This window comes from Apodemus sylvaticus, chromosome 8 (assembly GCF_947179515.1).
Source record: "Apodemus sylvaticus chromosome 8, mApoSyl1.1, whole genome shotgun sequence".
Lineage (NCBI taxonomy): Eukaryota > Metazoa > Chordata > Mammalia > Rodentia > Muridae > Apodemus > Apodemus sylvaticus.
This window is the reverse complement of record NC_067479.1, coordinates 72,987,426-73,014,198: the sequence shown is the minus strand read 5'-3', so window position 1 is coordinate 73,014,198 and position 26,773 is coordinate 72,987,426. Positions and strand designations below refer to the sequence as shown.

Here is a 26,773-nt window from a genome sequence, read left to right as displayed (position 1 = left end):
AGGAGGCCACACCTCTGGCATCTCCTGCGTGCATACATGACTAATGCTGCATGCATACAGACCACTGTGTGGCCTGCCTGAGGGACAAACCCCAAACTAAAGCGACTGTAGCCAGCCACTGTCCTCCAACAGATCTCAGGGAGTCTCAGGGCTCAGCGCTCTTCCACTGCTTGCCCTCTGCTAGGGCCTCCAGATGGCCTCGGCTCCTGTGTAACACGCACACGAGGTTGCTACAGGTGAGTGTGTGTTCTCCTCCGTCACAGGTGACACCCACACTCCCTCTTGACTGCTCTGGATCCTGGGAAGGTGGCAGTCTCTGTAATCTCAGCAGAATTTCTCTGGGATGTGTCTGGTGGTGTGGGAGACAGCTGAGCTCAGACTCATCTTCTGAATAGGACCGGGCTTCTAGGGCAAAGAGATCCGATAGGCCACACAAATGGTAACCCTTCCACACACGGATACACAGAGGTCCATTCTAGAGATGGCAGGAAGGGACATAAAGAAGGGGCCTGACCCCTGTATAGACGGGGCAAAGCTCCAGGGCCCACTCATGTTTCTGGCTTCCCAAGGAATTCTGGGTTGGGGTTGTGGTTCTTCCACTGACAAAAGTTTCCATTCTATTACTCCCTACTCAAGCTGTGTGGCCTCCCACACAGCCGCCTCTTGAGTAAGGAGTCCTGCCTTCTCAGGACACTCAGAGGGATCTCTCCCAGGTAGAGCCTGGTTCCAGACACTCATGAGAGGCCAGACCCAGAGGTCTCAGGCATAAGACTTCTTCTTGGTTTCTTTCAAAGTAGGGTTCCTGTCTGGCTGGTAGTAGCCCATGTCCACACAAAGGGGAGAGGGGAGTCTAGGAATGTAGCCAAGATACTCTCCAGCTGTCTACCATAGCTCTCTCTGTTTCTTCCAAAGCAAGGTGAGCTTCCTTGCGTGCTCCCATATCATAGGTCACTCCCAAAGCAGCAAGACCCCCTGAGCACCCACACTGACATGCACACTCCCACAAAGCCACCACTCAGGAGGTTGCACAGAACCCTGCTGACAGACAAGTCTGTCAACTACACACAGCAACATGGGGCCCCAGCAAGCACTCACCGGGAGGAGGTGAAGAGGGAGCCATTGACACCACCAAATGTGGACAGGGCAACAGAAATGGGCATGATCCAGGCCATAACCCCAAGGAGCTTCTCTCCAAAAGTCTGGGAGAAAAAAAAGCAAAATAAGAAATGAGTGGAGACAAATCGGTAAAAACCCATATTCCAATCTGTTCTTCACTTTTGGGTACCTGCCTCTCACCTACCCTGCCGACTCTCTCTGGCTAATCTTGAGAGCCTGGGCCCGGACTGCCATGCCACAGGGATGGCTACACATCACACATGCTGTGGGTTAGCTGGCTGAGGGGACAGTGTATGGTGGTGACAACAGTGATGAGCTCGCAGTTACCCTTGCTTATGAATGAGGAACCCGAGGCCCTCAGTGAGTGACCTCAGACTGTACATTGGGGGAAATGGCGGGGTCAGGAGTGGAAGTCAGGTGCCCCGAGTCCACCCTGTGCACACTACAGATGCCTCTACACGGGATGACTCCCAGACTTGCAGTCAGAGTCAGTTCCTCCTCCCTCCTTCAACAGGCTTACTTATTTATTTTTTTTTAGTGCTGGGATCAAGCCCGGGTCTTGCTTGTGTGAGTCAAGCGCTCTGCCACTGAGCTATTGTCTCAGTCCTGGGTTTGCTATTTTCAGGCTTCAGTCTCCCATGTATAAAATAGAAATGAACCCTAGCCAGACTTCCTAAGTTTACAATGCAGATGATGATGGTAGCAAAAGAAGGGCCAGCTATTTCTTTTTCTTTTTCTTTTTTCTTTTGAGACAGGTCTTTTCTGTGTAGCCTTGGCTGCCCTGGAACTCACTTTGTAGACCAGGCTGACCTCAAACTCGGAGATCTGCATCTGCCTGCTTGGCTCTTGAGTGCTGGGATTAAAGGCACGTGCCACTACAGCCCTGCACAACTGGTTATTTCTTTAGCTGAGGAAGAAGCGGTAGTGAATTTGTGGATGAGACTTCACATGCATAAACATGCGTATATATAGTTTAGGGACAAGCCTTTTCTAGAGTCTCTGAGTCATGCTTATAGCATGAGCCTGGAGGTACTGTCTAGAATAGATGTCCTGCTGTGCCTGGAGGCTGCTGGCTTTGGGGGGAGGTAGCCATAGGACATGGCAGGGCATATTTATTTTCAAAGATGAGACATGTCATGATAGTGTTTGGTCTGAAGCAAGGTGAAGGTACGTCATGGCTCCTGGGCCTCCCTCAGACAGCAGGTGTTCTTTGATCTCTTTGTCCAAAGGGCATAAATCACTCTGATTTCTGAACTATATACTGGTGTGTGTGTGTGTATTCATATGCATGTGTGGGTATTTCTATGTGTGTACATATTCATGTGTGCGCATGCGTGTATGTGTGTGTGGCATGTGTGTGTGTGTGTGGTATCTATGTGTGTGTATATATGTGTGGATGGAACACAGGGCTTTGCACTTTACTACAGAATCACAATCTTGGCCCTTCAATACCCAACTTTCCCTGATGAGAGCAATCAGTTTGCCTGAGTTTGTATGATTCCCAGAGAAAAAAAGAAGAACAGAATCAGTGCGCCTTGTACAGCACACATTCCCGTGTGGACAAGTCTGTCTACACATCTGCAAGCTTACATGAGACAGTGAACTTGTTCCATAAAACATTAGATATTTCAATCCCAAAGGCCATATAGACTCTGGCAGTCTTAGGCGGCCACGGTAGCTGGTTTGGAGCCAACCCAGCCAGTAGTTTGCTCCTGGGCACGTGGAAGATACCCCGCGGAGGAAGCATGTTGATTTCAGCCTGAGGAGCTGGGATGGCTTCCCAGTCCATGAGGCCCCGGATCAGGGAAAGGCAAGTAGGCTAAACAGGCAGATCCACATCGGCGGCGTTCTGGGTCAGGGCCCCTGAGCAATTTCTTACCACAGCGACTGCATTTGAGGCCAGCAGCTCCTGGGGGGACATTGCAGTGACGTACGCAATATTAGCAAAGACGTACACAAATGTGACCAATGGGATGGAGATGAAGATGGCTCTAGGAAGGTTCCTGTAGAGGGAGAGGAGGTCAGAGGGAAGCCTGTGCCAGGGACGTGCTCTGCCGGGGGACTTCAGGAGCCTAGACTTGCAGTCTCTTGGCTGTTCCTCTAGTTGGGAAGTAGGTCTTGACTCAGGTGGGGCAGGATGATTTAGAGGGAATGGAACACTTTAGGCCTAGAAATATGTTTCACCTGATTATCATCTCCTGACTCAGATGTGGACCATGCACCCTTTCTGCTGTCTTAAGATATAAGGCTGGGCTTGGCCCCAAACAGATAAAATGCCGAGACTTCCCAGGACAGTTTCTTCTCTGTCACACTGTCCTGAACAGCTCTTGATTGTCCACTTGCCCTGGGACAGTCATAGGATCCTTCCCCTTCTCCTAACAAGGTGGATGGTAAATGGTTTAGATTCCTGGGATATCAACTGTTGCTTCATGGTAGACCAGGACATGTCCTGGATAGGGGCAAGAAGTGAGTCTGTGTTTCCTTTTTCCAGAGGTGGGTTCTGTGCGGCCTAAGGATGAATGAAGAACTAGACTCATTTTACTCACTTGTAAGGATCCACAAGTTCCTCAGTCACATAATTAAGGAAGTTCCAGCCTCCGTAGGCAAAGGAGCCCTGGAGGAAAGCCAGGGCGACAAGGCCAATGTCAGGCTCTTGGAAATTCTCAAACGCATTCTTTGGTTCCAGCCAAAAGAATTCTCCTGTGGAGACAACAGGCAGGTGGCTGCTCAGAGAGAGAGAGAGAGAGAGAGAGAGAGAGAGAGAGAGAGAGGAGGGGGGAGCCCAGACCCAGGAGCCTGTGGCCGCCCATGCATTGTATCAGCCTCTCCTGCTGTGATATGCTAGCTCCTCGTCTGTTCTTCAGTGAACCTTCTGTGTGTGAGGAGAGTAGAGGAAATCCAGGTCCAGGATCTCCTTCAGAACCATGAGTCCAAACAGGGGCTCAGACTCAAAGCACAGCTCAGAATGTTGCCTTTCAAAAAGGCAACATTATTTAGAAGGAAAGTTCATGTAAATGGGGAAGCTGTGTCAATAGCAGTCTCTGGGCTACTTTTCTTGATATATTATTTGTGTTTCATGATCAAGAACAACAACCACTCAAACGTGAGTTTTCACAGACCTCTAGCATTTGGTCAGTTCAAGTCTATTTTGTTTGCTTTGCCCATAGCCCATCACTTCCTAAGGGATATTTGGTCTTCTTCTGGGTTCTTTGGTTAAAAAACAAAAAACAAACAAACAAACAAACAAAAAAACATGGCTAGAGAGATGGCTCAGCAGTTTGGAGCATTTGCTGTACCTGCAGAGCATCCAGGTTCTAGTCTCAGTGTCCACATAGTGGGTGGCTTCACAACCAGGTGATCCAAAGCTCTCTTCTGGCTTTACAGGCATTAGGCATGCACATGACACACACATGTGCAGGCAAAACACTTACACATACAAATTGTAAAGTACATATAGTACGTATGAAATAGAGTAAACTTTTTTTTTTAAAGTTTCTGGGCTGAAGATGTAGCTTTGTATTAGAGGGCTTGCTCGGCATGTGCAAAGCCCTGGGCTTGCGTATATATACCTGCACCACATATACCCACAGCTCCTGACTAAATGAGGCCAGGATAAGACAGAGTAATTGGCTATGCTATTTAGACAACTGTAACCCAGCATTACGACATGAAATAAGGAAGCTTGTGTGATCAGGAGAGAGGACTGAGAATAGGTTAGGAAGGATTCATTATCTTTGAAAAGATAGCACAATGTTTCCTAAGCCTAAATTCCTGAAAACAATAAGTCCCTCCCTCTACCCACCCCCCTCCGCAGGGCTTAATTCCGCTGATTAAAATGATCAAGCGGAGTATCTAGGACAGAGCTGTGGGCAGGCAGGAGCTGTTCCTGTTTGTCATCTCATTTTCTCTGAGAGGCAGTGACGTTGTGCAGAGCCCAGCAGTGCTGCGGGTCTCATGGAAACCAAACACAGATCAAATCCAATGGGGAATGTTGGCAGAGGCCTCAAGAATGTAGAGCTCTTTCCCCCAGAGATTATGAGCAATATTGAAATATATGAAATTCTCTTCCTCTGCTCTTCATTTTAAGATATTAACCAAGTACAAAAGGAAAATGCAAGAAATGTCTTCCCTGGGGTTGTGGCAAAATAAGAACTGAGTCTAGAGATCTGCGGTCCTCGCTTAGCTGTGCTGGTCATGAAGCAAGTGTAACGAGATGGCTCTTTGCAAAGAGGCGTATGGGAGTGGAGGTGGGTACCTCTAACGCTGAGGAAAATGTCGTCTCATCCCTTTTGCCAAACAAGTGAACAACAGAAGCAGTCACAGTCACTACTCAGGAGTCTCAGGATGAGTCCATGCAAGGGGTGGAAGGTCACGTGAGCCCTGTGGGTCCCTCGACATTTACCTTTGCATATCTGCACAACACCCATGATGATGATCAGAGCCAGGGCCAGGAGCTTCCCAGCCGTGAAGATATCTTGAACCCGGGTGGCCCATCGGACACTGGAGCAGTTGACCCATGTGAGAAGCACTGAAATGACAGTACCAGAGAGGCTCTCAGATGCTGCAGGACACCTGCTGCCCAGAAGCACACTGTTCCGGTTCCCAACCTCACACATGCAGCCCCAGTGACCAGAAACTTTGGCTCAGTTAATAGGTTACAATGGGGATTACATGCCCCAAATTAGAGCTTGGTCAGAGGGCTCATTCCCTGTCCAGGGCTAGAGGCCAGGACCAGGCATGAAAGTGTGGGCACTGACTCAGGAGGCGTATTCCGGCTCAGGGTGCAGAATGGATTTAGGATTCCAGTTATTTCTCTTAATGGTAAGTTCTGAGCAGCAAGCATAATCTTGGATATTGCCTTTCTGAGCCTGGTTCTGGGGCAACAGAATGTTCGGGACTCCTGTTACTTAGGTTTATTAAAGTAAAAAATTTACCTTAAAGCAATAAACAAAACAACAAGAACAACAACAAAAATCAAGCAAGCAACAAAACCCTTTGTCTTCCTGCCTCAGCCTCCTCTCAAAAGGTCTGAATTACAGGCCAGTGCCACCCCATCCACGTCAAAGCTCACCTTTTTAAAGAGCACAGTTTGATGAGATTTGACAGATGAATTGTTAATCATCACCATACTTAATATTCCCGGCATTCTAAAGACGTGCCTCTGTGTTCTGCGCCTTTGTAGTCATGCGTCCTCTACCCCTGTTACTGGCAACCACTAATTTGATTTTTGTTGCTATAATTGTGTCTTTTCCAAAATGTCACACAAATGGAATTACAGGCTTTTGGATTTGACTTCTTCCATCAAACATAATGCTTTAAGATCTATGTATTTTGTTAAATATTAACAGTTGGGTTTCATTGTTAGATACAATTCATTCCATTATATAGCTACAAGCCTTCTTTTCCCATTCCGATGGATATGCAGGTCCTGCCAGTTTTGGGTTATTATACATCTAAAGCTACACACAAAGAATCCCAGTATGGAGGCCAGGCCTGCAATCCCAACAGAAGATGATGTGTAAGAGTTGCTGAGACTTCAAGGTCAGTCTGGGTCATGAAATGAATTCGGGGTTAGCCTAGACTATGGTATAACACTCTGCCTCAACAACCTAAACTCTATCAATGAACCAACCTCTCCAAGACCCCCAAACACTCAAAGAGCTGAAAAATGGTGGCATATATTCCTTTATATACATATATATGTAAAATAATAGAATTTTAACCAATCAGAGAGGCAAACTTTAGGCATCTACTATCTTTTTGACTAAAAATTAGAAAGCAGTAGAGACAAACTGTTGAGACATTTCCCCATATTGTGATGAAAACCTTCAACATGAAAGTATAAGTCTGAGAGCTGTAAGACATGTATACAATGTGTCAAGGTTGCCTGGTTTCCTCAAAATAGCACCAGAATCACAGTTCAAGGGGTTAAAAACTGGGCTGGAGAGATGGCTCATCGGTTAAGAACACCGAGTGCTCTTCCAGAGGTCTTGAGTTCAATTTCCAGCACCCACATGGTGGCTCACAACCATCTGTAACGGGATCCGATGCCCTCTTCTGGTGTGTCTGAAGACAGCAACAGTGTACTCATATACATAAAAATAATAATAATTTTTTTTTTTTAAAAAAGGAGGTTAAAACCCATTAGGACAATATTTCTGGAATGCAGTTTTCCTCTTCTCCGATGATGCCCCTACAAAAGACGTGTCATGGGGTAAAAAGGCTTTAGAGTTGTCAGAAGGTCCAAGGTTTTCATTGTGGTTTCTCCATCATTCTTAGAGAAGGGAAAAGAATGTGCTTCTGGCCCTGGCTTCTTAGGACTAGGGGATCACACTTCTCTGGAGACCTGGTCTGGTGGGGAAGGGGGACGGTGTTCATCATTTGGAGGGAGTAGGGAATGGTTTCCCTGAGCTTCCTCATTTATGTCTCTCACACGTGGAAGAGGGGCCTCAGGAAAGTCAAACATCTTTTCAGGCTCAGGTGGCAGAGTAAGAATCCTTAGTAAGAGCCTGGCAGAGGCGGCACTGCAAGGTCATCAGAACAGCAACAACAACAACAGCAACAACACAACAATAACACAACAGCAACAACACAACAATAACACAACAGCAACAACAGCAATAAGAACAGTAACAACAACAGCAACAGCAACAACAGCAGCAACAACAAGAAGACATTTGCCTCTAAATCCCTTTTATTATTTTTTATTTACGTTTATGTGTGTGTGTCTATGTGTATCTATGTGTGTCTACTGGTGTGGGTATCCCTGGAGACCAGATAAGGTCATTAGGTCTCCTGGAATGAGTTCAAGGCGGTTGCAAACTACCTGGGGGTGGTCAGGAACCAAACCTGGGCCCTCTGGAAGAGAAGCAAATGCCCTTAACTGCTGAGCCATCTCTTCAGCCCCTGTATCTTATTAATTTATTTTTTAAAAACTTGATTTTGCCGGGTGGTGGTGGCGCACGCCTGTAATCCCAGCACTCTGGGAGGCAGAGGCAGGTGGATTTCTGAGTTCGAGGCCAGCCTGGTCCACAGAGTGAGTTCCAGGACAGCCAGGATTACACAGAGAAACCCTGTCGCAAAAAAAAAAAACCCAACCAACCAAACAAAAAACTTGATTTTAGCCAGGTGTGGTGGTGCACTCCTTCAATCCCGGCATTTGGGAATCAGAGGCAGAGGAGATCTCTTTGAGTTCAAGGCCACCCTGGTTTGGTTTGCATAGCCTTAATTTTACTACTATTGCACGTGTGGGAGGTGGCCACATGTCACAGTGACATGTGCGGAGGTCAGAGGCCAGCTCCGAGGCTTGGTGCTCTCCTTCCAGTTCTGAGGACTGAATGTGCAGCAAGAGCTAAACCCTCTGCACCATCTCCTGAGAAACCTCAGCATCCCTGCAAGGCTTTGAGTCAAGTTTTATTTCCTGTGAGTAAATAGGCAGGGATAGGTTCTGGTCATATGTACACATAAATGTCCATTTAGTTTTCGAAGGAAGTGTTGTATGTTTTTCAGTGACGAGTGACCATAGGCTCTTGGGTGCCTGCCTGTTTGCCAGTTACTTGTCTATGTTCTTTGGTGGCACCAGGTGGGGGTGCCTCCAGATCTGCTTCCTTACCTTGGATTCACAGCACTTTCAACAATGTGGTACCTGCCTGGCAGCCAAATGTGCAGAGACCTAATGCTGGGTGGACTTCTCAGCGGCACTGGCTACACATCTAGACAACTCTAGGGAACTATGGTTTGCAAAAGCTCTCTCTCTCTCTCTCTCTCTCTCTCATTTATTTAATTTTTCTTTGCTCTTGTTTTTAGACTAGAATTCACAATGTACACCAGGCTGGCCTTGTTTTTACAGATACCTGCCTGCCTCTGCCTCCTGAGTGCTGGGATTAAAGGTGTGTACAACCACGCCTGGCAAAATCAGGAATCTTAGAAAGAACAAAGGGGGGGGGGATTTTGCCTGGCTTTCATTTTCCTGAAATAGTGATCAGAATACTGTCTAGTTCTCGAAAGGTACACGCAACATCGTAAAAGCACTATAAAAGACTACCTCTGTCTTTCAAACCTCCCAGTGGCGCTGAGTCCATTTGAATGGCTAAATTACAGCAACACCTTATCCTTAAATAGACTCCTATTTTCCAAGTGTTTCCCAAGTTTGCTGGGCCCTGCGGACACACCATCCGGGCAGGAAGGTCCTGTCTTACCAGCTATCTGTGATCTTCCCTGTATTGCTTTGCTCTGGCAAACTCTTCCCACCTTTCCAGACCTACCTGTTCCACAAAGCTTTGTCATTTTATTGATTCCCAGCAATTTGCCTGCAAGGGAAGCTGTATCAGTCACATTTTATAGACCAGGTACAAAGTTTGTCCTTGGAACAGTCGCAGACCATTTTGCTTATATCTCATTGTGATACCTGTTCATATTCAAGTTACCTAAGGCAGGTGGACTGCTCTGAGTTCAAGACTACTTACTCTAAAGTATACATCAAGTACTGGTTTAGCCAGTGCTGCACATTAAAATTCAGTCTTTTTAAAAATAAAAAATTATATATATACTTATATATATTTATATTAAAAATCTCCTCTTTCTTTTTTATCTTTTTCATGCCCAAGTATACCATCAGTGCCTACAAACAGCAGAAGCACAACAAATATTTAATAAAGCCAGAAAATGCCACAATCCATTAGTTCTGGAGTTTCAGTCTGCATTCCACAGCTCACACCACTCTCCCCCGTTCCCTTAGAATTTTATTAACTCTGGACACAATCCCTAGTTGTTTTCAAAGAGTGGAAAGAGTAATGGGAAGTTTGACTTTTGAGAGTAGAAACTCCTGATTCCCCATGCAAAAGTGATTAGCCAACTTGTTATCCTAGCAGGAGAATCAAAACATGCTGTTGGAGGAGGGATCCTAAGTGCCTGAGCAGGGAGAACATTCTGTAAATACTAGAATGTTCCAGATGGACAGAGGTCTTGATAAATACGCATTGGGTTATCTTACTCAATTCAATAAGGACTTCAGGATCACGTGCCTGGTGATAATCCAACCCAAGACACTAAACAACTTGGCCGTGACCTCGTCTTCTCCCCAGGGCCCTGAGACAGGCTGGGTACAGGGCCAGGTGTCCTATACCCAGAAATCCAAGCAGAAACGGCAGCAATGACTAAGTGGTGAATTACAAAAAGAAGACTAGAAAACAGAACCCACACAGCTCAGGGATGGGTAAGGATTAGAAAGCAAGGGCTTGGGTCTCGATCCCCCTACCCTGCCCTCATGAACAAAACCATCTCCACCAAGGGGAGGTGAAGGCAGGGTGGAGAGATGACAGGAAAGTACCTGAGGAAACCAAAGGTAGAACAGGACAAAACCACAAGAGGAGGAACCTGGTTTCTTCCCTGTGTGCTGGGCTAGAAAACACTGAGGTGACCAAAGGACAGGTGTTCTATCATGTAGTCTTGTTGATGATGTCTTCTGTTACCTCCAAACTTCACGAGATCTCAGACCTTGACTAATGTTTAACCTTTCATTGTCAGAGAGATCTTTTAGGAGTAAGACAAATGCTGAGAGGGAACTAGGGCTCAGCAGATGACCTGTGCCCCCACGTCTCGGCAGAACAATGTTGCAGGCCCGAGTCTTACCCTTCACCCTTTGGTTGGGCCATCTCAGCATGTGACTGAGAGAAGAGAGGGTACTTTGAGTCTCCTGGTACAGCAGCATAGCTTCCTTCACAGCAGCTGAAACCTGAGCCTCCAAGCAGAGAGGAAAGGTCAGAGAGTGAAGGCAATACTTGCTGGGTGTTTGCCAAGGCCTTCTGTGCGCAGGAAACCTGCTGCTGCCCGTCCCACACCCGGCACCCCTTTCTGCTTGCCAGTGGCTGTGTTCTCTCTCTGTCTCTCTGCACAGCTAGACCCTGACTTCTGCATGCCTGGAATCCAGTGACTTAGGAAAGCCACACTGTCCCTGACTTCCTCCTCCCCTCTGTCCCTCTCAAACAGAACCTTAATAAACGACCCAAGTTGTCCACTCAAGACTCACCAACTCAGCAGGGACCACTGACACTGAAGCTTGGAACATAAAGGTTTCTATCCACCCATCATCCATCTACATAGGCTCTCCTGAGGCCGGTCCCCTCTGGTATGAGAGTGAGTTGACAGAACTGGAATCTAGGCATAGAAGTTCATGCCTGAAATCCCAGCACTCAGGGGGCTGAGGCCAGGGATCAGACATGAATTTGAGGTCATCCTTGGCTGCTTAATGAATTCCAGGCTAGCCTAAACTACAGAGACCTTGTTTTAACTCCCCCCTCAACACCCCTCCTCTAAACCCAAAAGAAACAAAAACAGTGAGCACACAATGCTGTGTTGTGAGCAGACCTAGCATGTGTGTTGGCAGAGTCCAGGCTGGGACCAGGCCAGCCCAGGGCTGCCTGTGGAAGGAGCCCCAACAATGTGAATTTTATAGCTTTGATCTAACTAGAAAAAGTAATGGAAAACTCTAGTTCTTGTCCATAGTAACCCATTCCTAGTGATCACTGCTTTCTAGAGCTCTGTGGAACTTCAGGCTTATCTGATTCTCTTGGGCATCTTCCTTCCTTCCTTCCTTCCTTCCTTCCTTCCTTCCTTCCTTCCTTCCTTCCTTCCTTCTTTCCTTCCTTCCTTCCTTCTTTCCTTCCTCCCCTCCCCTCCCTTCCCCTCCCCTCCTCCTCCTCCTTCTTCCTTCTCTCTCTCTCTCTCTCTCTTTTGTTTTGTTTTGTTTCCTCAGTTAAAAATTAGAAAAAGAAAAATATGAAAAGACCACCAAGAAGACCTGCTGCGTTGATGAGTCTTGAGTGGCCAGCTTGGGCCACTTATCAAGGTCCTGTTTGAGAGGGACAGAGGGGGGAAGGGAGGGTGTATGAGAGAGCATGTGTGAGAGGAGATATAGCTCAGCAGAAGAGCGCTTGACTAGTGTTCATGAGGTCCTACGTTCAATTCCTAGTGCTGGTAAGAAAAACAAACTAAAACTAGAAAACAGCCAGCAAGATGGCTCTGGGGATGAAGGTGTTTGCTATGGAGTCTGATGACCTGAGTTTCATCCCTAGGACCCACATGGTAGAAAGAATCAATTGCTCCAAGGTATCCTCTGAGTTCCTTCATATGCAACCTCACATATGTCCCCTTCCCCAACATGTGCACATGTGCACACACACACACACTCACACACACACACATACACACACACACACATGCACTTGCACATGCATAGATATTAGGGGCTGGTACTTAATCTTCCAACATCTAGGTGTGGAAAGATTCAGTGTTCTTGACTCTGCCTGCCAATCTGCAAGCCCATTATGGAGGGGGCTAGGAAATTCTTGTTCCCAAAAGAGAACATGCGCTTATCCTCACCTCAAACTTTGATCTTAGGTAGCACAGATATCTCCCCTTTACTTCCTTTGCATTGAAGAGGCACCACCAGGCTCTTCTTAGGAAGTCAGAATGATGGCCATCCAAAAGATGCCAACATTCTGAGCCTTAGGATTTGTAAATGTTGAAAAGGAACTTTGTTGGTGATTCAGTTAAGGATCTGAAGAGCAAGAGCTTATTCAGGATGATCTGAATAAGTCCAAATGTCATCACAAGAGTCCTAACAAGAGGGAGACAAGAGCCCCAAAAGAGGATTGAGGATGGAAATGGGAGAGATATGGGAATAGGGAGAGGAAGGGAAGGAAAAGGGGAAGGAAAAAGGGAAGGAGAGAGAGTTGAAGGCGCTGTTGCTGACTCTGAAGACAGAGGGCCCATGAGTCAAGGAATGCAGGACCCTAGAAACCAGAAAAAGCAAATAAACAACTCTCGTGCAGTCTCTGGAGACACACAGCCTCGCTGACACTTGAGTTTGGGACCTCTGATCTCTAAGAGGACAAGTTGTGAGTTGTAAGCCACTAAGATTGTGGTAATTTGACACAGTAGCAGTAAAAGTGGAATACACGGACAGACACTGTGCAGAAAGAACAGAAAGCAGGACCTGTCTTCAAAGAGAAAAGAGTTTAAAGAGTGATTGGGTGGAGCTGGAGTGAGGCTCAGCGGTGAAGAATGCGTCCATCACGTACCCCAGGGCAACCATCAGCACCAAAACATCAGCACTAAAAACAGCAGCAGGGTGACATATGCAGACCCCAGAGTCCAGCAGGAGGAGCATGGCCATCTAGTAGTGGGTTAGTGAAGGTGAGGTCACCAGTGTGCCAGTGTAGGTGACACACTTCCAGACTACAAGGTGACATGTCAACACTTCTAGATGCCCAACCTAGCTGGGACCCCACAACTAAAGCATCACCCTTGTTCTTCCTCCCCGAGTACCTGTCCTGCCAGGACAACAGAAGCTTCCCTCTTCTTTTAGAGAAATTTAGCAAAGGAAACAATGTTCCTTCTCCATCTAATTCAGTGGTTCTCAACCCTCCTAATGCTGTGATCCTTTAATCTAGTTCCTCATGTTTTCCCCCCACCACAAAATTATTTTTGTGGCAACTTATATAACTTATTATAATTGCAATTGTACTACTGTTAAGAGTTATAATGTAAATATCTGTGCTTTTGGTGGTCTTAAGTGACCCCTGCAAAAAGGGGCATTTGACCCCCAAAGAGGTTATGACCCACATGTTGAGAACCACTGATTTAATCCCAGGGACTCCTCAAAATTCTTTCTATATTCCAAGCAGCTTCAGGTCTACACGGACAACTCTGGCCCCAAAACAAAACAACAAAACCAAAATCAAAAACCCAGGTCCAACTTCTACCAAGGCAAGTGGGTGCTAGATGGCAAGATGCCCCAGCCACGACTCCTTTGTTCTTTGTCCCCTTGCATGACTACTTTGCAGACAGTTTTATATGCCCTTGGCTGGCTTCCAACTCGCTATGTAGCTGAGGATGAATCTGAACTCCTGATTCTCCTTGCCTTCATCCCCCAAGTGCTGGGGTTACCCATGTGCACCTCCATACCTGGCTCGTCTCCATTGTTTTATGGGTCGCCTTATTGTATTAAACCTGAAGCTATAATCAAGGATCATGAGGGAAGTTAAGAGTGGACACCAAAAGACTGGGGCTGGATCTTAAGGGTAGAGTGTGCATTGCCTGTGTGAGGCTCTGGGCTCAGTCCTCAGTTCTGAGGAAAACAGTAAGCAAACAGAGACTCAAGAGAGGATCTCAAGAGCCTGTGGCTGAGTTCAAGTCATTCCTCAAGTCAGAGCTACAAAGTCGTACAGCGTACTGCTGTGTTGTCAGAGATTCTGGACATACTTTGATGGAATCCTCTCTGTGGTTTCTCTAGGCTGAATGCAGGAGGTAGAAATACACATGAACTTAAGGGCAGACAGGGATCACGTAGTGCATGGAGTCACGTGTAGATTATAAACTATACATAGAAGAGGCAGTTGAAAATCCATCTCTTGAGACCATTTGAAATGAAATGCCAATGGCCAGTAGATTAAACACATCTTCATTTAGAATGTTTTAAATACGGATTAGGGATTCCTCAGAGGATATAGTCAGGGTTATATCTGCTACTCTTACCCCTGGCCAGAGGAAGAGCAGGTGAGTTTGGGGTGTCAGTTGAGGGGACACCTAGTAAGCAGAGCTCAAAATGGCTGGTGTATGGAGTGATGTGGTACTAAAGGGTGGGTACTAGAAACGTGGAGGGAAGGCGATAGGAATGTTTTCTGAGGGACTTGGCAGGTTCAACTCTGACAGGACTTTGAAACTTGAAGTACTCACAGCCACGGTACCCCTCCCTTAGTCGCTGCTAGCAGCACGCCCAGGCTCCTCAACCTCTCTGCCCCTCCCTCTCTGTTTTTAGAAACAGGCTCATGCATCCTATACAGATATCTTGTAGTCTGTGTGTTGCTGTCAAAAACTTTAGGCGGTTAATTAAAAATGTTTATAAACATTCCTGAGTTTATAAACATAAACCCCAAAAGAGAACACGAGCCAGACTTGGAGGTACAGGTCTGTAAACCCAGCATCTTAGGAGACAGGGAGGCAGGAGGATGCAAGTTCAAAGCCTGTGTGGACTATGAGTATGGATTCAAGCCCAGCTTGGGCAACTTAGTAAGACCCTATCTCAAAAATTAAAGAAAGCTGCAACTGTAGTTCAGGGAAGAGCACTTGCCTCCCATATACAACATTCTGGGTTTAATCTCCACTGAAAACAAAGCCTTGTGGGGCATGATTTTTCTCAGGATCATGTTGGCAGAACAACCAGAAGCCAACCTACGAAAGGGGCTGGTGCAAGAAGCTGTGGGAATCTAACCCAGGCGCCATCTCTCCAGCTCCATGTGGTGGGTTTTAAAGAGATGGTATCACATGCATTGATGTGGTCAGTAAGATGGATCACATGCATTAAAAAAAAAAAAAAAAGAGGTCCCATCATTCCACCAGGCCACAGTGTGCACCGCTGCCTTGTTTAACGGACCTCTGATACTCCCTGTATTCCCAACTCTTCTCCCTTTATCCCGTTTCTTCTCAATTTCCAATTGGTTTCATCTCTTTCACGATAGCCCTCTACAAATTACTAACTCTGGGATTCTGAAACCCAAGCTGTCTAGAAATGTGGGATCAGAAACCTTGGGATGGAGCAGGAACCATGGAACTACCGAACATGACTGGTCTGGGAGCCAAGACGGTCAACTGTGCCTCAGCCTCCAGAGATGGAAAAACAATCAAACTACTAGTTCTTATGAGCCAGGTGCTTCCAGCTGTTAGGACGGAATGCCCCCATAGAAAGCTGACCTCTTCGGGGGCCAGCAGGGAAGCCATGAGTTGATCCATAGCCATTAACGACCGGGCTAGGCAGTAGCCACTGAGATCCTGGCGCACATTTATGTGAAGTTTTTGTTATGCTTAGTGATCATTGGTGGTTGCCTTTGAAAGTGGAGGCACACAATTGGTGCTAAAGCAAACGGAATGGAAGACAGAGAAATCTGCACAGAGCAGATGTATTCGGGAGCTTTTCACAGGCTTTACCGTGCTGTTGCAAGGGGGAGCAAAGGGCAGGCGAGGGCCTGTAGTACGGGGAAGATCGGGGTGTGTCTAGGGTGGCCTCTCTTCCTTCCAAGAAGAAGGCTCATGAAACACAGGCCATCCCCACACAGTACGAGGAAACGATTTTCAAGTGTGCATGCCTCTGCATATGGGATTTTGCCTTCTTGTTGATGAAAGGCTCATTCTGCACCGGTCACAGGAAGTCATGAACATTTTCCTCAAACCGTCTTCATGCTGCTGGCCATGAACCTCTCCATTCTGGTCTGACAGGCTATTTGGAGAGGGGGCTAAATTGCTTGTTTTAAGATAAATGAGCCAGATGTATAACCGGGGCTTTACTCTGGAGGAAGATATGTAGGCCTGTGCCCTACTTCTCAGATGCATATTTCTAGCCTCCTGAGAATGGCCTTAAAAGATCAAGAACCCCACTTATATATGCAAATAAGGCCCCAGCTATTTAGTGGCAAGAGCAGGATGGATGTCCTGTTCTGGGCCCTCTCTTGGCCTTCCATCACCTATTAACCACTCCTTCCCAGTCACTCACCTCCTCAGCCCCTGCAGAAGGTACCCATGATACGCTGTAGCATCACTTGGAACTGAGGCCATCACCGGAAGACACCGGCCTGGCGCCAGTCCGGGAGGCATTCTGAGGGGCAGGAATTAGCATACTCATGCTGACATGTGGCAAAGCAGAGGTCTACACGGCCGCTCCTCAGTAGCCCTTCCTCTTGTCAGGTCTCATGTTCCCTCTGAGCCTGGGAAAGCCCGTTCACAATTTTGTGTGTATGTGTGTGTTTTGAGACAGGGTTTCATGGAGCCCAGACTGGCTCTGAACTGCTGGCTGATCCTTCTGCCTGTACCTCCCAAGTGCAGAGACAAGAGGTGTGCCCCAACACCACAGCTGGTCGCTTGTGTTCTCCGCCCCCTCCCCCCATGTACACACCACGTGAAGGCCGGTGGCCAACATCAGGTAGATGTCCTTATTGCACAGATGTGTGAGACCATGAATAGGCATACATGTATAAGAAACATGCATGCACACGAAGGCTGGGAGCCAACATCAGGTAGATGTCTTTATTGCTTCCCACCTGTTTCGCCATATAGAATCTTTCACCGATTAGACTAGCCGGCTGACAGGTCTCTGGATGCTGCTGTCTTTGTCTCCAGCGCTGGGATTACAGGTGTGCTGTGTACCCATGGCTTTTAAAGTGAGTGCTGTGGTGATGGGAGCTCAGGTCTTCATGTTTATGCAGCCAGCACTTCACTCAGTGAGACATCTTCCTGACCCTCTGTGAGGTTTCTTTCTTTCTTTCTTTTTTTTTTTTAAAGTAGGGTCTTACTATGGAGTCTAGGTTGGCTTCAAACTCACTTCAGTCTTAAGACTTCCATTGTTACAGTTATGCTCCACCATTCATTCCTCGCTCCATTTGACTTTCTTGGTTGGGACTGGTCTGCAGGCATCTTGGAAAAGCTTATTTATGTTTGTCATGAGGAGGAGGTACTTCTCCTCCTTATCTTTATAGGGAAGTGAGAACAAGGGCATAGAAAGCAGGGGGAGGGGCAGGTAGGGTGACACACCTGCAATCCAGCACTTAGGAGGCAGAGGCAGGAGGATGGAGGCAGATCTGAGGCTAGCCTGATTTACAGAGTTCCAGGGTAACTAAGGTTAGATAAAGAGACTGTGTCTTAAAGAATAGAAGGAAGGAAGAAAGGAAGGAAAGAAGGAAGGAAGGAAGGGAAAAAGGAAGGAAGGAAAGAAAGAAGGGAGGAAGGAAGGAAGGAAGGAAGGAAGGAAGGAAGGAAGGAAGGGTATGAGCAACAGTGTAGGAGGCAAGGGGGAGAAATACAAAGAGAGAGAGAAGGAGCTGGGGTCGGGGGAGAAGCCGGGACAGAGAAAAGAAAGATGCAAAACAATAAGCAGACAGCTGCTGAAATAGGGAAGCCGTGACGTCACTCTGCAGAAAGCAGAACACCCTGTCCCACTCCAGAACTTCAAAACAAGCACCTCTCCGGAGTCGAGCACCCAGCTCTCTGGAGCAGCTATAGCGTCCACCTGGCCCGGGTGAGTGGTGTGCCAGAAAGCCTGGGGTCACGGTCTCTCCGTGGGCTGGGACACACACTCCTCTGCAATGCTCTGGCCAACACCCCCTGCCTCTGTGGCTCTCTGGAGCCACAGCAGAAGGCCAAGGTGATGCCTGTGTACCCAGCCCCACGGGGTGCCTGTGAGGCAGCTGGGGCACTGGCCCAGTGGCCGGAGAGGGTGTGGCCACACTCGGCCCTCTGATAGGCTTGGACAGGGTTCCTTGGCTACTTCTACTACTCAGAGGAGGAACTGGGCACGAGTTTCTAATCACGGAAACACCGGGCATGTCTAACCTCATCCCTTTCCAGATCTAGGAGGTAGCTGTCGCTGGCTGCCAATAACACTGATAGGCAAAGAAAATAGTGCTGTGGGTTCTGAGGCACACAACGCGAGACTGAGATAAGGTCCTGATCTGCTCAGAAAGCTGTAGGTCTCACCATCTGTTCCTCCTCAAAGGAGTTTAGGTGGGTGGGCGAGTTCAGGGTAGGAGTGGAAAACAGAATTAGCTTCCAAGAACTACCCCAGAATCGTCTTGGGTGAAATAGTTTGTTTGCTTTTTAAGGCAGGATCTTACAGAGCTGAAGCGGGCCTTGAACTCACTGCGTGCAAGTATGGCTGGGAACTCATGATCCTCCTGCATCTGCCTCCCCAGTGTTGGGAATACAAGTATGCGCCATCACCCAGAGACAGTTCTCACATGGGGGTGAGGAGTCACATCATAAAGTCTTGAGGCACCCTGCCTACCTACAACAAACGTTGGCATTGTTGAGCAAGTGATACACCGTGACTGCAGGAAGTCATAGATGTAAATAACCCGACTTCGGAAAACAAAGCATCAAACCAGAGCAACTCGAGCAACAATCAAAGCGGCCTTTCTTCATAAACAACGCTTTGATCCTGAGAACTTCTATGAAGTATACAGTAGTGGTTTGGTTTTGAAATAGATCTTGCCCACCATATCAGAGTATATGTTCCTTCCTTGGTCCCTTTCATCTTGATGATAATTTAGAAACCTCAGAACTCCCTTTTATAGGAAGAGGCTCTTTGAGCATTTCCTCTCTGCTTCAAGGACAATCCCTCAGAGGAGGGCAGTTAGCTGGCCAGCCAGCGTTTCTGGAGGTCATGCCTGGCACAGCTTCTCTTGGACAATCTGAGCTCCTGCTGGGCCACCTCCTCCTCCCTTCCCCTTCCTTCATATCCTCTTCTCTCCAGGGCCAGATGCTAGACCTGCAGTTCCTGCTGAATCACGACTCAGTACTTAGTTTAGCCAAGAAGTATGAACACCTAACTCAGCATTTTCCAAGAGCTGAGTACTTTCTTTCTTTGGTACTGGCTAAACATGGCTTTGAGCTGGGCAGGGTAGTAGAGAAGAGATAAAAATGAAACACTTGGAGAACAGGAGTATCATGCCACATCACGGCATGGAGACTCATCTTAACCCTAGTTTATACCTTTCCAACTGTGTCTGCAATGTCTTGTCTCATTCCCCAGATCTCAGAGCTGATGCCCCAGACACAGGGCTAATGACTGCTTCTGTTATGTCTGCCCAGCAGAGTTTGACTGACTCTGTATCACCTTCAGACCTGGGGGAGTGGATATGGGTCCTAGGAGGGCTGTTGGGTTCTCAGCTTAGAGGTTCACGGACTCAGTGTTCACCAAGATCTATAAACTTGCTGTGAGTTCTCCACATGGTTCAGTTATAACCCAACGGCGAGGGCAGCTAGTACTCAGACTCATCAAAGGAACTAATTTTGTGCCTTCTTTCATTCAGTACCAGTAGGGCCTCACCCTCGTAATCCCGTAAGCCCTCTGAGTTCATGCTCTCTGGCATGTGATGGAAATGTGGCCCATAACGTTAATCCTTCAGTCAGAGTTCAGCAGACTAGCAGATGATTTCATGAACTACATCTATGAGTTCCCTTGGGAAAAACAAGGTGATCTTTGAGAGCGGTAACAGAAAGGAAAGAGAGCCCATGCTTCTATGTTGGCACAAGCCAGAAAGGGGTATCTTCCCCTTGGAAGCTGAACTCCCAGAAGACTTGTTTCAGGAATCCTCAAGCCTCTTTGTTATTTCCCCAAACAGGGAAGAAACAGTTCTGGACACAAACGCTTCGTTCCACAGTTTACAGGATGGGAGCGTTAGCAAAACTCCAGTCTGAGAGTGATAGGAAAGCTAGAGGCTACTAGAGATGCTCACAAAGGCAGAACCCAAGCACAGTGAAACTAGACAGATTTACTTCTCAGGAGGCCAGTGGAGAGCCATAGCCTGGCCGGAGGACTGGCAGGACTCAAACCAGTGGCTCCAGGAAGTCTCTAGGAACATGGCCACCCAGCTCTCTGTGCTGTATGTAACTGCTTACTGTGATATTTCAAATATAAAGCCCCGTGCCTGCAGTTGTTCTTTTTATTGGAGATCAAGACTGAGTCCCTGTTAGACACATACAGCGAATGTGACCGAGGTGCCCTCAATTCCAGTGCAACAGGAAAAAACAACACCCCGGGGCCTCATAGGAAAGGGAAGTGGCACTTAGCATTTGTCCTGGCCCTGGAGTCATAAAGCCCAAAGGGACAGGGGGTATCTTCTTCAAGTCCTGGTAATGGCTCTGAGTGACAGGGACAGCATCCAACTACCCACAATAGGGTGAAGACATTAAAATAAGATCTAGTGTCATCCTTGATATATTTATATATATTCCCATTAAAATAAAAAAGTGCCCTCTGACTCTTCCACCCAGTCTTGGCAATCCTCTTTGCATTTTTTAAGACAGGGTCTCACTATGTAGTCCTGCCCGACCTGGAACTAGTGGTATAAACCTAGTGAACTTTGAACTCACAAAGATCAGCCTACCCCTGCCTCCTGAATGCTGATATCAAAGACCTGTGCCGCCATGCTAAGCAGTTCCAGCAATTTATTTCCTAAACACCAAATACGTTAACTTCTCTCTACTGCCACCACTGAGTCACTTGGTAGACAGTTCTAACTGAGATTCCTGTAACTACAACGGAATCAGTTTCCTTTCCCCTGGCTTTTCTCCCTAGGGCCGCCCATTTGCAGTAGATTCCTCTAAATGTAGCTCTGATTACATCACTCCTCTACTTTGAAACCTTTCAGTGCCTTCCCACCACCATGGGGGCAGAGCCGACCCCTTCATGATGGGATCCACATTGCCATCATTATTTCTTTGTTTTGTTTTTTTAGATAGAGTCTCTCTATGTAGCCCTCAATATCCTGGAATTTGCTATGTAGACCAGGCTGGCCTTGAACTCAGAGATCTCTTGCCTCTCTGCCACCAGGCCTGGTTTTCTGTTGGATTTCTTCCTGCTTATTCTATACTGTGGCTGTATTAAACAACCTATAGTCCTATCAGAAGGACCATGAGAACATTTTCCTGCCTCAGCCAATACGGTTTTCTGATCTATGTTGAACACTGCCTGGTTATCTTCGAGTGTTCTGTTTTAGAGTCTCTGTAGCCTAGGTTAGCCTGAAGCTTACTTTGTGGTCCAGGCTGCTCTCAAACTTGTGGTACTTCTCCTGTTTTATCCTTTGAATGCCATGATTGCATGTGTATGTTACAATTCTTGGCAGAATGGATTTTTTTGTTCTGTTTCCATGTCCTGTCTACTGGGAAGTTTATCCGGTGTGTTGTGGTACTTGATAACAGTTGGACAGTGTTGTGATTCTCATCTCAATAGTACTTCCCAAGAGGTGCCAGACTTTTCTGAGTTACTAATGTTTTCTTTCTTTCTTCTCTTTGACCTGATGCTGGGGATCAAACAGAGGGCTTTGCGCCCACTGGGCAAGTGTTCTACGGCTGAGCCACACCCCTCCCTTGGTTCCATTGCTTTACGGTAGGCATTTTAGCAGAATCCTGGGATGTCCATCCCAAGGAAGACTTCTAAGCTCAGCACCCACCAGGCTTCTGGGAGGATCTGGAAGGGGGAGGCAGAGGGAATGCAGTTGGACAAACTGCTGAGCACCAGCGTGGGGCATGGCTGCCTTTCGTACGTCATTCTGACTTCTAAGGCACACTAGATTCTGATTCCTCGGTGGCAAAAAGGTCCAACACGCCAGTTGCTTCCACCATTGAAATGTCCTGCTTCTTATGGCACAGCGACTTTGTGAGACCAGTTTTAGTTCAGGCTACCATCTCCTTTCTAGCCTGGGCAAATGCTTAGCTTGCTTCTCTTCATGATTCAAGCTTCATTGTCATCTTTTATCCAGTGTCAACATTAGCACATGTCACTCCTCAACAAATCATGTGTCACTGCCCAAATGCCTTTAGTAGTCCCCCTTCCACACACATACATAGATATGGTTATATATGTATGTATGTATACACACACACACACACACACACACACACACACACACATATTCTTCCTTGCCAAGTATACCAAGTATAAGACATCTTTCAAGTTCTGCTATTGCCTACTGGCCTTCTCTTTTGGGACAAGAGAAAGATAAAAAGGAAGTGCCACCCAGGTGTCTGGGCAATGCTTAATGTTTTCAGACAATACGTTTGAGTCTAGAGAATATGACGGCTCAAGAGAGGATGAACTGAGCTCAAAGGATTTGGATGCTGAATCCTATTGTGTCATGGAGACTTGCAAAACAGGGCAGCACTCTGCTCTAGGCTGCTGGAGCCTCTGCATAGGACTGAGTGTGACCCAGGGTCAGCAGAAATTCCAGATAGCTCAAGGAATGGGGAGAAATGTGCGGCCTTGGAATAGCCATCTCTCAGGAATCTCGGAGGAGAGATGGAGCCCAGGATAAGGATTGTTTCCCTTCTGCTCTACAGACAGAGTGCTATGTGCTTCTTTCTCCACAGGCCGAGGAAGAAGGAATTTCTTTAGGGTGAGTCTTCTACAAGAAGACTATGTGACAACACTGTCATTAAAATGATGGGCAGTGACTTTGGTCCCCAAAGACATGAATGGAGCCAGGGATTATCTTAAAGGCACACCGGTCTCCAAGAGAAAGGCAGAAGCCAAACAGTTGGGAAACAGGATTCTTAGAGGAGGGCTCGGGCGTGTCTCCGAGGTAGAAAACTTGCCTAACATGCGATTAAGACCTTAGGTTCATCCCCAGAACATCTGCAACCTCTGGCCCAGATGCAGATGGGAGCCGGTGAAAGGGCATCTCTTGTACCCACCACCCACCAGCACCCACCGTGTCCTTACAGCTGACCTGTTTATAATAGTTGCTACAGGAGGTCATTCTTGCACTAAGCCCCCGAACTGGGGCCCCAACACACCAAGATGAACCTCAAAATGAAGTCATCTGTGCTACCAAGACACCAGTAAACTTTACCCGACCTTCTAAGGCTCAGGATTAGAGAGATAAAGGCCACAATTTCCATAGATGTCACATTCAATCAATGTGACAGATTCCCTCTGCTCTAATCCTAATACAAAGAAATAACCTGAAATGATCTGATGTGAAGCTAACCAATGCTCTCTTGTTCCTGTGTCTCCCTCATCTGAGTTTACAGCAGTGTTTCTTAGCCTGTGGACTGCAATCCCTTTGGGAGGAAGGTCGCCTAGGATTATCGGAAAAGCCAGACATTTACATTAAGATTAATAACAGTAGCAACACTGCAGTTCTGAAAGAGCAATGAAAATAAGTTTATGACTGGAGGTCACCAGGACATAAAGAACCATATTAAAGGGTCTCCATCTTAGGCAGGCCGAGAACCAGTGCTTTATGAGGACAGTAGGGTTGGAATTACTGATCTGCTTTTTTGGCTCTTGTTTCGGGGTCCTATTTTGTCCTTTAACTCTCGAAAGTCATGTGATAGAGAGGGGATGGGGCCACATGACAAAGGGCAAGCCAGAGAGGCAGCAGTCACACCCACATCTGCATCCCTCACTCACACCTCAACAGACAGATCGGAGCCCTCAGAGGGCTCACCTCTGGTCCACCATGCCAGAAGCACCACGCAGGGGCAGGGTGCAGGCGCAGGTGACGTCAGCTCACTGTGCTTCTTTTTTATGGTTTATTTCATTGTTCTTCTGGAGACACAGCCATTTGCTTCCAGAGATAATCAAAAGAAACAAACCACAAGGGCAGGCGTGCCAAAACCAAGTTTTAACCCTTCCCAATCCCCTGTCTACTCCCCCTTCTGGCACCCCCTCAGTGTGCTTGCTGGGAGATCAGAGAGAAAGGCTTTTCATCAAATTAAAATGTAAAGTGCTTTCTTTCTTTCTTCCTTTTTTTTTTTTTTTTTTGGCCTGGTGGCCAGGGATATTCTGCTGACTCAGCAGTGAATAATCAGCTTTGACCTAAATAATAAAATAACTCACAGCGCTGTGGTTGCACAAGCAGGTCCAAATCTGCAGTTCCTTCTTTCCCCTTGTCCTCTCCCCAACCCCCTCCCGGCTCTGGGCAGGCAAGCCCAGTTCCATCAGGTTCTTACAGCCTCTCCACTCCCATCTGGCTTGTCCCAGCTTCATTTCTCTTCAGAGATCTTCCAAAAATGGTCCCTGCTACAGAACCAGGCCTGACCTCTTCTCCTCCCTCCAACCCCCAGCAAACACTAGCCTTGGGCTTTGCCTCGCCCACTCTCCTTCCTGGACCCTGCCTTACAGACTGCTGCTCAGAGGGAGGCCTTTCTTCAAACCTCTCCTGAGTCAGGAGGGCCAGCCAGTCGCCAGCCAAAAGAGACAGTGGGAAGCAGTGCTTCCTGTGTAAACGTCCTTCTGCTGCTGCTGCTTCTCCCCAAAGCATGTTAACGGTGGGTGACTTCCTGCCTCCATCTCTAATGTAGGCAGAGAGTATTTGACGCAGATGGCTCACCAGGCACCTGCTAAGAGGATGGGGCGCCCTGGTCGATGGGGTAGAGGTGTGAGGAAGGAGCACTGGAATAAAAGCTGTCATAACAGCTGCGTGTGTGGCACCTCACCCCAGGTGAACTCGGCAGGTGGATTTCTGAGTTCGAGGCCAGCCTGGTCTACAGAGTGAGTTCCAGGACAGCCAGGGCTATACAGAAAAAGCCCTGTCTCTGAAAAAAACAAAACAAACAAACAAAAAAACCCCAAAACAACAACAAAAACAACAACAAAAAAAACACCCCCTCCAAACAAAACAAAACAAAACAAAAGAACAACAACAAAAAACCCAAGGCAGGAGAATGACAGGATCAAAGCTAGGTTACATGGTTAATTTAGGGGTGCTTTGGGGCTAGCTACAAGGTGGGTCCCTGTCCAAAGGTAGGGTCTGGAGGTAATCAGATGTGATGATCCCTGCCTATGATCTCAGCACATGGAGCCTAAGACAGGGGGAAAGCTACACATTCAAGGTGATGGGGCCAGCCTGGTCAGCACAGTTGAGTTTCAGGATTGCCTGTTCTACATATTGCATTTCAGGCAAGCCGGGGCTATATAGAAAAACCTTGTCTTCAGGAGGCAGAGGCAGGCAGATCTCTGAGCTGGAAGACAGCCTGGTCTACAGAGTGAATTCTAGGACTGCCAGGGCTTCACAGAGAAACCCTGTCTTGAAAACCAAACCAAACCAAAGCAACAAACAAAAAAGAAAAGAAAAACTTTGTTTCAAAAGTTCCCCTGCCCCAAAGATGCCAGCGTTGGGAGCCTTGCGTGCACAAATCCTTTGCAACACAGGTTACCTTGAGAGACTCTTTGCAGAAGGCTGTAGAAGTGGGTTTTTAATAAAGTACCAGTAAGAGAGGTGGAGCTTCTGATTCCGGTACCAGAGAAGCTGAGGCAGGAGGACTGCCACAAGTTTGAGGTCAGCCATGGCTTCATAGAAAATCCAAAGCTAACTTGGGCTACACAGCAAGCTCCCCATCTCCACAAAACAAAACAACATTCAACAAACCAGAAAATAGAACCTCTGTACACAGACTCAAAACATTCGGGACCTGTCCTCCATCTCTGCTAGTCCCTAAGGCAAGTAGGAGGAATAAATTTGGGCTTAGGATTTTTATGCTGGATTAATATCTAGAGACATACCTCAAGGACAAGTGAAAAATGACTATTCTCAGAGGACAAGACTGGCTCTGTTCAGATGGGGGCAGTTTCCTTGCAGCTCCACTCAGGAGGTAGAGGACAGGCCACACAGACTTTATTAGATCTTTGACAGCAGGAAAGGGAGGGAGCAAGTGACTTTTCTGGGCAGTGTGTGTGTGTGTGGGCGGGGGAGGATATGGTGTGCACTGTATGCAGTCTGCTTCTCTGAAATTGGCTAGAGAAGAGGTTTTACCATCTTGAAGGTCTGGGACCATTCTGGACTCTGGTGGGGTGTGTGTGTGCACATACTGTGGCCTGGCTTCTCTCCTAGGGGAGAGACCACACAGCTGTGGAATTCTGGATTTCTAGTAGCAGCTCAGAGGAGTCCTCTTTTCTGAGACTTTAGCAGCATCAGCAAAAAGGAAGAAGCAAGGAAGCTGCTGTCTGCACCAGACAGAGACCCAGCACCGCCAGCACCCACCGTGCACTTCCTTCTTCCTCCCCGTTAGCTAGTCAGATGACAGAGACAGCACCTCTTCCTCCATTCATTCCTACGCTGTCCCAGCTCCAGATCCCGCTATGAAGCAAGGCCAAGGGGCCTGTATA

The 26,773-nt window shown here is 47.4% G+C and overlaps 1 protein-coding gene and 1 long non-coding RNA gene across 3 annotated transcripts in view; one reads left to right on the top strand and one right to left on the bottom strand.

Moving 5' to 3' along the window:
- Positions 1-26,773, bottom strand: part of Slc7a8 (solute carrier family 7 member 8) — a 57,214-nt gene that overhangs the window by 9,459 nt on the left and 20,982 nt on the right. Inside the window, exons 4-7 of one of the 2 annotated variants that reach the window (XM_052191480.1) lie at positions 5,519-5,644; positions 3,663-3,816; positions 2,996-3,119; positions 1,096-1,199 (exon numbers count right to left, since the gene is read on the bottom strand). In XM_052191480.1, the coding sequence (XP_052047440.1) occupies positions 1,096-1,199; positions 2,996-3,119; positions 3,663-3,816; positions 5,519-5,644 (508 nt within the window). Of the gene's footprint in view, positions 1-1,095; positions 1,200-2,995; positions 3,120-3,662; positions 3,817-5,518; positions 5,645-26,773 lie in introns of those variants that run through there. The other variant, XM_052191481.1, reaches the window with a different exon arrangement.
- LOC127691551 (uncharacterized) lies at positions 18,005-20,932 on the top strand. The gene is made up of 2 exons (XR_007979292.1): positions 18,005-18,181; positions 18,765-20,932. It is a non-coding gene; the product is annotated as an uncharacterized LOC127691551 (long non-coding RNA).